Source organism: Berghia stephanieae, chromosome 1 (assembly GCF_034508935.2).
Source record: "Berghia stephanieae isolate SIO BIC M18660-M18661 chromosome 1, UCSD_Bste_1.3, whole genome shotgun sequence".
Classification (NCBI taxonomy): Eukaryota; Metazoa; Mollusca; class Gastropoda; order Nudibranchia; family Aeolidiidae; genus Berghia; species Berghia stephanieae.
In genome coordinates this window covers 128,473,992-128,485,877 of record NC_088360.1, presented here as the reverse complement: position 1 = coordinate 128,485,877, position 11,886 = coordinate 128,473,992, and the positions used below count along the sequence as shown (strand labels likewise).

At 39.6% G+C, this 11,886-nt stretch overlaps 2 protein-coding genes across 2 annotated transcripts in view; one reads left to right on the top strand and one right to left on the bottom strand.

The window, feature by feature from the left end:
- LOC144963120 (sterile alpha motif domain-containing protein 12-like) overlaps positions 1–6,437 on the bottom strand; it is a 17,817-nt gene extending 11,380 nt beyond the window's left edge. The window contains exon 1 of the mRNA XM_078896780.1: positions 6,245–6,437. The gene's annotated coding sequence lies outside the window, so the exon portion shown is untranslated. The remainder of the gene's footprint in view (positions 1–6,244) is intronic.
- A 272-nt stretch (positions 6,438–6,709) lies between these two features.
- LOC144963119 (peroxisomal biogenesis factor 3-like) overlaps positions 6,710–11,886 on the top strand; it is a gene marked incomplete in the record, with an annotated part of 15,078 nt that continues 9,901 nt past the window's right edge. The window contains 1 exon segment of the mRNA XM_078896778.1: positions 6,710–6,905. Within this exon segment, the coding sequence (XP_078752904.1) occupies positions 6,833–6,905 (73 nt within the window).

Genomic DNA, 11,886 nt, shown 5'->3' with positions numbered 1-11,886 from the left:
TTTACTTTTAAAATTATTGATCTTGTTGCAAAAATTTTACAGGAACTGTTCCTTTTTTTATGCGATTTTGCAGTATTTTTTTCCTTTAAAACCAAGGGAAAAACCCCTCTTATTTTTTTTAATATCCCGGGGCTTTTTTAAAACTTGGCAGGGATTTACAAACCTCAACAATTTGGGCCCTTTCTGTTTTTTCCGCTGAATTTGAAAACAACAATAATTTTTGTTTTGATATGATTTTAACTCGTCTCAGAATTTGTGAAAAGACTTATAAAAAGTAAAAACAAATACCAATGAGTGACAAGGAATGAATGATTGGAAGAAAGTGACGGAATTCATGATTCGTATGCGCGCAAATCGAGGCTTGACTGAAATCACTGCAATCAGCTGAAGAGTTCCAATTTGACTCTTTGGCAGTTGATGAGCCGTCAACTACCAAGGATTCACTCCTTGGCAATTGACACTGGCTTATATTATATTAAACTTTAGATGAAGATGAATGGTGTTTGCCACATATGCAACAGTTATTTTCAAAATTACTATCAGTGTGCTGTCAATAGAAGTCATTCAGCTGAGATAGCCATTCTGTTGGACGTCCAAATTGGAACACTCGAACACCCCACGCTACATTATATTGAATTGCTAAAAAATAAACGTAGTGTTTTTATGCACCTCCGTTGACGGTGTATCTTAACGGATCGTTTTTATGCATCTCCGTCACGCATGCACATTCCACCCAATTTCATCACTGATATTGTGTTTCTGTATTTGGAAACGGCAAAAGTTAGATTGTGACATCTGTAGGATGTCTTTGTTAATAAATTTATATAAAAATAATAATAATCTAAAAAATCTAGATATAGAACCATAAAATAGAAGTTGCATTGGAGGTAAAATGTTTTAGAAAGACCTTATTAAATGTGACGGAACAGTCAGTTGGCTCCGTAGCGCAGGGGATAAGCTGTCGGACTTTGGCCTTGAAAGTACTGGGTTCGATTCTCATTGAGGAAATTTTTTAAAAGTTTACTTTATTAAGAAAGACATTATTTTTGTTTGTTTGTTCTTTTCTTTTTTGTTATTGTTTTTCAAAAACATTTTATCATGTTTTTAAAAAAAATTAGATTTTAATTTTCTAAAATTATTTATTTTTCTGAGATCAGTATTTGTGTGCCATGTTGTTTTTTACCTTTGATTTTTTAAATTTTTTGTTATTATTCTTTAATCTATTATCATTGTATAAACGTACATCGGTAATCACCATAGATAACACAGGACGAGATACGACAACAGGTAGGAAAACGTCATCAAAAGTGGCAAGTGAGAGGTCGAGCGCCGCCATTTTCTTTTTTATGCAACCAGGGACGCTGTGCGATTTTATCTCTATATTAATGACTTTGACTGAGCTCGATTAACCTTGATTTGTGGACAGAAAATAGAAAAAAAAAGGCCAGGTTTATGATGATAAACCAAATTAGACATATTGAACTACACTTTTACTTGTACATTACAGACTTGGCTCCAATGATCGGGTTTATATTAATAACTTTAAAAATATTATGAATAATTTCTGTCTCCCTTATTTGTGGGGCGATTTTGTCATTTGTGGTATCAATTTTATTGTAATAAAGAGATAGGAACTTCAGAGTTATTTTCTCTGATGCGAAATTATTACTTTGTAATTTTAGCACTAAGAAAAGTAGTTGGTAAATAAATTTGGTACACCTCTTTGATCTACCGCCACCGCCCATTCGTATAGAATTGTGAATCAAGCGTCTCAAAGTCTTCGACCAATCACAGGCTATCTATCCAGTTGGCCGAAACAAAGACTCTTCTCACTGTCGATGTATTACGCTATTGTTACGCAAGGAATATAACACCTTTTTGAGTAGGCCTAAAAGCAAAAATCTAAAAGTAAAAAATATAATTCTGAGGAATTTGAAAGTCACATTGTTGAAATCAGCTTGAAAAAAAAAAAGAACATTGGTCCTTATTTCAGAAAAATCGGTTGAAAACCAACTGTTTACGAATAAATTTGATTTTAAAAATTGCTTTTGTTTATTTTTTAGCTTTTTTTAGCAACTCTTTTATTTATCGGCCGATTTTCTTGATTTTTATATCATTCTTTATATCTCAATGAGACGAGATCGGTGATATACTTTGTTTGTTTCAAATGTAACTAGAACATAATTTGGATTTTTTACCTATCAACCGTGCCTGGATAATATATTCAGCAACATGGTGATTGTGACGCAACTATGCCATGAGCGTCTTCCAGTGTTTCAACGATGATTCAGTTCCTTGTTGACGGCTGTTGACATGTCAGCTGTCAGAACGACCAATCGTTGAAGGGTCAAGATTCTCAATAGCCAATCGTTCTTCGATCAAAAAACTTAAGAACTCACGAGAACAAAAGTTTGAAATTTGGTGATGGACGGACCTATGAAATCGCTTCTGGGCGGAGTTTAGCCATGAGTGACTGTAGAAATCCCCGTGTGGTGTCCGGGGTCCCTCAACTGAGAGGGTCAAGAATAGCCCAACGTCAAGCCAGCGTGTCGTAAAAGGCGACTAATGGTGTGTGATTCCCCCATCTTTGAGTCACCTGGTCCTCCAGGTTGGGGGTTGGCAAAGGGTTAACACCCCTTTCCGTTAAACTCAAACCGTTACAGAAACACAGACAGACAAAACAAATCCTTTTTTTAGCTTGGGCGACCGAAGAGTTTCTGGAATTACAGAATTTATGAAGGACAACAGACAAAGCCGAAAGGACTCTGCTGACCCGATGACGTCTTCGCCAAACAAGCAGCTTTGAATTGCGTCGTGGAACGTTCGCACCATGTATGAAGCAGGAAAAAGCTCTCAAGTTGTGACTGAGATGAGAAGATACAGGCTGCATATACTTGGAGTAAGCGAAACCCACTGGATACAATCCGGACAGAAACACCTCAAGTCTGGGGAGAAAATTTTATATTCAGGGAGAGGGGACGGGATTCATACACAGGGAGTAGGAATAATTCTAAGCAAGTTTGCCCAGAAGTCACTGAGAGGATGGGAACAATGCGGAGAAAGGATCATCATGGCGTCCTTTACAACACGGAGTCAGAAGATCAGCATGAACATTGTACAGATCTATGCCCCAACAAATGATGCAACAGATGAGGACAAAGATACATTTTATGGTCTGCTACAACAAGTCATTGACAAGTTGCCAAGGAAAGACATCAACATATTGATGGGAGATGCTAATGCAAAAGTGGGACAGGATAACGTAGGCTATGAAGGTATCATGGGACGTCATGGCATGGGAGAAATGAATGATAATGGTGAGAGATTTGCAAATTTCTGTGCATTCAACAGTTTGGTGATTGGAGGATCAGTGTTCCCCCATAAGAGGATCCACAAAGCAACTTGGGTCTCACCAGATGGTGTGACAGAGAATCAGATTGATCAATTTTGTATCTCTCGTAGATTCAGACGTTCATTGGAAGATGTGACAGTACGGAGAGGGGCAGATGTTGGATCAGACCACCACCTGCTATTGGCAAAGCTTAAGCTCCGACTCAGAAAACATGGGACCAGATCACATACAAGAAGAAAATTCGAGGTGAATGCACTTGATGGGGAAAAGAATGAGGAATTCAAACTACAATTGAGTAATAGATTCCAACCTCTTACTGAGCTCGAGGAGGACATAGATGTAGAGTCACATTGGGCAAAGATCAAGGAAGTCTACATAACAACTTGCCACGAGGTATTGGGGGTAAAGAAATCGGAACATAAAGAATGGATAAGTCCAACCACCTTGGACCTTATTGAAAAGAGGAGAACAAGGAAGGAACAAGTGAATGCAAGCCGAACAAGGGCTTCAAGACTGGATGCACAAGAGCAGTATCGAGCCATAGCTAAGGAAGTCAAAAGATCTGTGAAGAAAGACAAGGAAGCATTCATGAACAGACTTGCAGAGAAAGCAGAAGCAGCAGCGACTGGAGGACACATGAGGATCCTTTATCAAACTACCAAGACACTTGCTGGAAAATATGGGAAACCAGAGGTACCAGTCAAAGACAAAGATGGGAAAACTATTTTTGGAAAAGAGGCTCAATCTGAACGATGGAGGGAACATTTCAACTGCCTTCTGAACAGACCACCCCCAGACAACCAGCCAGAAATTTTGCCTGCAAGGAATGAGATACCAATTAGCTGTGATCCACCATCGATAGCAGAGATTGTGGGTGCCATTAACAAGATGAAAAGGGGGAAAGCTGCTGGACCAGACCAGATTCCACCGGAGGCTCTAAAAGTTGATGCGGAAAGAAATGCTGAGGCCCTGCACCCACTATTTGAGAGAATCTGGAATGACGGGATATTCCCAAAGGATTGGAAGGAAGGACATCTTATCAAGCTTCCAAAGAAAGGGGACCTCAGTAATTGTAATAATTATCGAGGCATCACTCTTCTTTCTATCCCAGGAAAGGTTTTCAACCGTATTATTTTAGAGAGAATTAAGAATGCAACAGATGCTAAACTGCGGGACGAACAGGCAGGTTTTCGGAAAAACAGTTCAACCACCGACCAGATTGCCTCTCTGCGAGTCATAGTGGAACAGTCTATAGAATGGAACTCTCCTCTTATTGTCAACTTTCTGGATTACGAGAAGGCTTTCGACAGTATTGACAGAGCAACATTGTGGAAAATTCTGGCACATTATGGACTCCTGAAAAGATAGTAAACCTCATTAAGGAAATGTATGAAGGATCAAGTTGCAGGGTTGTACATGAAGATCAGCTTACTGACAGCTTTGAAATTAAGACTGGTGTCAAGCAGGGATGCTTGCTCTCTCCATTCCTGTTCATCCTTGCCATTGATTGGCTAATGAAGGAAACCTCCAAAGGGAGAAGAAATGGGATACAGTGGACCCCCTGGACACAGTTGGATGATCTGGATTTTGCAGATGATCTGGCTCTTTTGTCCCACACCCAGGACCAGATGCAAGCAAAAACCACAATTATAAACAGCCTCTCGGAATCAATTGGTCTAACAATTCACCCTGCAAAGTCAAAGGTCTTGAGGATAGGTACGCGTCAAAGGGAGCAGATCAAAGTAAAAGATCAGGAACTCGAAGATATAGACACTTTCTGCTATCTCGGAAGTATAATTGACAAGGATGGAGGCACGGAAGCAGAGGTGAAAGCACGAATAGGAAAGGCACAGGCTGCATTCACATCTTTGAACAGAGTTTGGAGAACTAAAGATATCTCCCTTCAACTAAAGCTAAGACTTTTCAACTCAAACGTGAAGTCTGTCCTACTGTATGAATGTGAAACTTGGAACGCATCACAGGCATGTATAAGGAGGGTACAGATTTTCGTAAACAGGTGCATGCGTAAGCTACTCAGAATAAAATGGATGGATAGAATAAAAAATGAAGAAGTATGGAAAAGAACACAGCAGAAACCAGTGGGAGAGGATATAGGAAGAAGACGATGGAGGTGGATTGGACACACGCTTAGAAAGAATGACTCAACTATAACAAAGAAAGTATTGGACTGGAACCCTCAGGGCAGAAGATCAAGGGGAAGGCCACGAGGAACATGGAGAAGAATTAAAGAAGCTGATATACAGAGAAGTGGTAAGACCTGGAATGAGATAAAAAAGTTGGCTCAGGATAGAGAAGGATGGAAACTGTTTGTCTGTGGCCTATACCCTGACCCAGGGTGAAAAAGGCAATGAATGAATGACTGTAGAAAACGAAAAGGCGACTGCAGACATCAAAGGGTAGGCTTATATCATCAAAGGATGTCTACATGATTGACATGGCCATATAGGGAACTCATAATCTACTCCCTCATAAAGAATCTGAACACGAGAGGGTAAAATACGATGGCGGCAATTAGCCACTAAAAAGTGGCTGTTGTCTGGTCTGCTCCTAGTAGTCTGTGGTAATCACTAAGCAGCGTGCTAAAGTCTGAGTCTGCTGACACTATCTAGAAGATGATATCTAAAATACAATTCAATACAAATAATACAAGTAGAAGTAATGACAAAAGAGTAGGTAGTTTCTGAAGATGGAAAATCTTTGGTCAAGAAGGTGGAAGTAAAAGATGATTGCCAAAATTAGATTACCTGGCTGCCTTAGCATGTTAAGTGAAGTTAGCATTTTACACTTCATGAATGCCAATTTACGGTATGGCTTATACTTATTTTGTCAGTGAATGGTGAAATAGAAATAGAAAGGGAGGGGGGTACCTACGTGATCTACTCGTCGTGCTTTTGCGATGCGTCACCGTTTGGTATGTTTTTGGCCACCCAATTTTCAGAGCTCACGTCTGATTCCGATAATAATATAACCTTACATCAGTTCAGTATTCCATATTCACTTCGTGGATGAAACACAACCAGGAACAAAATGCACAGTCTGGAATATCCAGCCCTCAATTATCTTGTGTTTGGGAACTCATTTTAGATTGAAACAAAACTTATTCACGCGAGAAATCTTCTGTAGGCTATATGGAGAAATATTTGGTGTAAAATAGATGACCTTTGAACTTATGGTCCGGCTCGAGTGTCATGGCTAAAAACGAAAACTTAGAAGTAAAAACGTATGCCCTGTCTAATTTATTCTTTATTGTTAAAATTTTTTTTCATTACTGCGCATTTTTTACCTTTCCGACAAATCATGATTTAAACAATAAGATCTGTGCATCTTTTAAAATCAAAATATAAAAAGTCTTGGACAACAAAGTTTTGTGACTTCACCCAAGTCAGTCCGAGTCAAACTTAACTGCAACGAGACCTTTCCTTACCTTTGTAAGGCTTGCTTCAACGACCCATCTCAATCATGATCGGGGGTATTTGGAATTTCATTAAAAGGCACAAAAAGAAATTCATATTTTTTGGATCATTTGTTGGAGGTAAGTGCAAGATAACTTTTATATTTAATTTAAGAATGAAAGAGTTTTAGTTGTAGTTGCCAAGGCCAAGACGTCTAGAGGATAAGTCTAAGTCTATAATCTAGATAGTATAGACTAGACGTCTATCTAGTCTATATAGGCGTCTAGATAGATAGAGTCTAGAGAGGTGGGCCGGTGGAACAGACATTTAGATAGCTCCTTTAAGTTGTATGAATATGAGTTCATCGTAGAGGGCCGGTGGCCCGTTGAGATGGTCTTTGGATCGGTCTCCATCAACTTGTGGAGGTCGAAAGGCTGGCTTCAATCGGAAATCGGTGCTGTATTTTAATTTTAGATCCTGCAGGAAACTGTCAATTTGGCTTTTAAATAAGCTGTTTATGCTTGGCGCTATAACTATTTTTTCAGGCAGGCTATTCCATGTCTCAACAATTCGCTGACTAAAGAATTTTTTTTCGGATGTTTAAACGGCAATTTTGTTTGGCAAGTTTATAACAGTAACAGTGGCCTCTTGTTCTTTTGTCCTTGTTAAATGTGAGGTAATCTTCTACGTTTACTTTGTAAAGACCGTTGGCCGTTGGTCAATTATATCTCGTCTGAGTCTGAGTCTTCTGTACATGAGGCTAGGCAGGTCTAATGCTCTGAGTCTATCTTCGTAGCTGAGGTTTGAAATTTTGGGAACAAGTTTGGTGGCTCGACGTTGGACATTTTCAATTGGTAAAGCATCTGATTTATTGATGGGGGACCATACACACAGTTTCCATATTCATATATTTCCACCATACATTAAAAAAAAACAAAACAAAACCAAAACCAAACACTCAGTCAGAAATAGATTAGAGAGAAAATGAAATACACAAGGCTATGTCAAAAAGTAATGATTATGCGACTCTGCTTATCAGATATACTTTAAAGGCTAGCACTATTCAGTATCTGATACTGAATAGTGGTTTTGCACTATTCAGTATCTGATACTGAATAGTGGTTTTGCACTATTCAGTATCTGATACTGAATAGTGGTTTTGCACTATTCAGTATCAGATACTGAATAGCGGTTTTGCACTATTCAGTATCTGACCTGAATAGTGGTTTTGCACTATAATACGGTGTTTTTTTTCCCGAAACCTGACAAAGTTATGGGAAGAGTGCAGCTGTGGGAGTGAATATGGGACTCAGAGAAGTGTACACCAGTGGGGTGTGAACCTGGGACTGGGTTTCGGCGGGTTTCGTAATAAAAAGCAATTACTTGTTTACAAAACCCGACGACACCTGGCAATATCCGACAAAGTTATGGGAGGTAGGCAGCAGCGTGTGTGTGTGTGTGCGTGTGTGTGTAGGGGGGGGGGGAGGAGGGGATGAACCTGAGATTCAGGGAAGTGTACACCAGTGGGGAGTGAACCTGGGACTCTGGGTTTTGTAAAAAAGCAATAACAAAATAGGGGGGGGGGGAGATTACCTTTTTTACGAAACCCGACAATATGCGGCAAAATTGTGGAAAGTAGGCAAAGCGTGGGGAGTGAACCTGAGACTCAGTGAAGTGTACACCAGTGGGGAGTGAACCTGAGACTATGGTTTTCGGCGGGATTCAGCGAGTTTCATATAAAAGCAATTGCTTTTTTACGAAACCCGGCAGTATCCGACAAAGTTGTTGGAAGTAGACAACAGTGGGGAGTGAACCTGAGATTCATGGAAGTGTACACCAGTGGGGAGTGAACCTGAGACTCTGGTTTTCGGTGGATTTCAGCGAGTTTCACATAAAAGCAATTACTTTTTTACGAAACCCGACAAAAACCTGGCAATATCCGAGAAAGTTATGGGAAGTAGGCAACATGGGGAGTGAACCTGAGACTCAGGGAAGTGTACACCAGTGGGGACTGAACCTGAGACTCTGGTTTTCGGCGGGTTTCAGCGTGTTTCATATAAAAGCAATTGCTTTTTTACGAAAAACCGACGAAAACCTGGCAATATCCGACAAAGTTATGGGAAGTAGGCAACAGTGGGGAGTGAACCTGAGACTCAGTGAAGTGTACACAAGTGGGGAGTGAACCTGAGACTATGGTTTTCGGCGGGATTCAGCTAGTTTCATAAAGAAGCAATTACTTTTTTACGAAACCCGACAAAACCTGGCAATATCCGAGAAAGTTATGGGTAGTAGGCAACAGTGGGGAGTGAACCTGAGATTCGGGGAAGTGTACACCAGTGGGGAGTGAACCTGTGACTGGGTGTCGGCGGGTTTTGAAAAAAAAAAGCAATTACTTTTTGTTTACGAAATGCGCCATCTCCCAACAAAATCGGGCAAAGTTATGGAAAGTAGGCAAATAATGGGGAGTGAACCTGAGACTAAGGGAAGTGTACACCAGTCGGGAGTGAACCTGAGACTATGGTTTTCGACGGATTTCAGCGAGTTTCACATAAAAGCAATTATTTTTTTACGAAACCCGGCAATATCCGACAGATTTTGAAAGTAGGCAACAATAGGGAGTGAACCTGAGATTCATGGAAGTGTACACCACTGGGCAGTGAACCTGAGACTCTTGTTTTCTGCGGATTTCAGCGAGTTTCACATAAAAGCAATTACTTTTTTACGAAACCCGACGAAACCTGGCAATATCTGACAAAGTTATTGAAGTAGGCAACAGTGGGGGGTGAACCTGAGATTCATGGAAATATACACCAGTGCGGAGTGAACCTGAGACTCTGGTTTTCGTCGGGATTCAGCGAGTTTCATATAAAAGCAATTGCTTTTTTACGAAACCCGGCAATATCCGACAAAGTTGTTGGAAGTAGACAACAGTGGGGAGTGAACCTGAGATTCATGGAAGTGTACACCAGTGGGGAGTGAACCTGAGACTCTGGTTTTCGGTGGATTTCAGCGAGTTTCACATAAAAGTAATTACTTTTTTACGAAACCGATGAAAACCTGGCAATATCCGAGAAAGTTATGGGAAGTAGGCAACAGTGGGGAGTGAACCTGAGACTCAGGGAAGTGTACACCAGTGGGGAGTGAACCTGAGACTCTGGTTTTCCGCGGGTTTCAGCGAGTTTCACATAAAAGCAATTACTTTTTTACAAAACCCGACTAAACCTGGCAATATCCGACAAAGTTATTGAAGTAGGCAACAGTGGGAGTGATCCTGAGAATCAGGGAAGTGTACACTTGTGGGAATTGAACCTGGGACTCTGGATTTTGTAAAAAAGCAATACCAAGGGGGAGGGGAATTACTTTTTTACAAAACCCGCCTGTCATGGTCTCAAGTGAGTAAAGAGCTACTCGACTATGCATAAAGATATATGTAGAATGAGGCCCCAGAATTTACTAGTTACTATAAATGAAAAACAATTAACGATTTGTTTACAATGAAATAAAAATAATGATGAAATTTAATTAAAAGAGATAAACAGTGATCGTGGCAGTTACAAATAGAGATATGAATATTTTACGTAACTTATGATAATATGTCAGGTTTGTAAGTTTACGTTTCCAGGCAGTTGATGGGCTTGGATGATCTATTCCTCTGATAACAGGATCGGACTCGTAAAATTCCACTTCCAGGCAATTGGTAATGGGTTAATATGTAATCCTTTGACAGCGGGCTCGGGTTTGATCCTTGAAGATTATACAATCAAAGTTAAAAGCTCCGGCGTCTTAATGGTGTAGATATAATATCTACAAAGTCCCAAAAGATAAAAATCTTACAGTATATAGAAGGAATAGAGCGACTGGCCGTCCGGCATAGATTGTGGAGAGAAAGTGAGTGTCGAATGTTAGACCTATCAGCTTTTATAATAAGTGGCTACGTGACAGAATGTAGAACGAAAAGTATTCACTAATTAGAAATTAATTCGAGGGAAGGCTATAAAAGGAAAGACGATCTAATATTAGAAGGTAAAGTTTATCTAAGCCTACCGAAATATAACTGGAGTGAGATGAATTCAGTTCTTAATAAAATAAAATTTAATAAGATAATTGTGAACAACCTTTACTGTGACACCGCCAAAAGCCGACAAAGTTATGGGAAGCAGGCAGCAGTGGGGAGTGAATCTGGGATTTGGACACCGATGAGGATTGAACCCGGGACTGCGAGAGGCTGATACCAGTGGACAGTGAGCTCAGAATGTACTTTTATTTCGAAACCTACCGAAATTGTCAAAAGTTATGGGAAGTGGGCACCATTGGGCAATGAACCGGGACTCAGGGAAGTGCACACCGGTTGGGAGTGAACCTGGGACTGTGAAAAGAGGAAATCAGTGGAAATGAACCTGGGACTATGGAAGATGGATACCAGTGGGAAATGAAGCCGAACTATGGGAGTTGGGTACCAGACGAGAATGAAGCAATTACTTTTTTACGAAACCGCCCAAAACCCGCCGAAAAACCATAGTCTCGGGTTCACTCCCCCACTGTTACTTTCTTCCATAACTTTGTCAGATATTGGCGGGTTTCGTAAAAAAGTAATTGCTTTTTTTAAAAAACGAAACCCAGTCCCAGGTTCACTCCCCAATGGTGTACACTTCCCTGAGTCCCAGGTTCACTCCCCACTGCTGCCTACTTCCCATAACTTTGTCGGGTTTCGGCAGGTTTCGTAAAAAAAGAAACATCCATAAAAATACCACGTGTATTCAGTAAATAGATGTCAATTGTAGTCTAATATTCAGTATCTATTTAAATCATTATTATTATTATTATTATTATTATTATTATTATTATTATTATTATTATTATTATTATTATTATTATTATTATTATTATCATCATCATTATTATCATTATTATTATTATTATTATTATTATTATTATTATTATTTTTATTATTATTATTATTATTATTATTATTGTCATGTAAATTTCAATATAATACGGCAAGTAATTCTCGGAAGTACATCGCTCAATTAAAAATGAATTTATAATGAATCGGGTTTGTCTTAGATGACAAAACAAACAAACAAACATCAACAACAAGGAGAACAACAACAACAGAAAAAA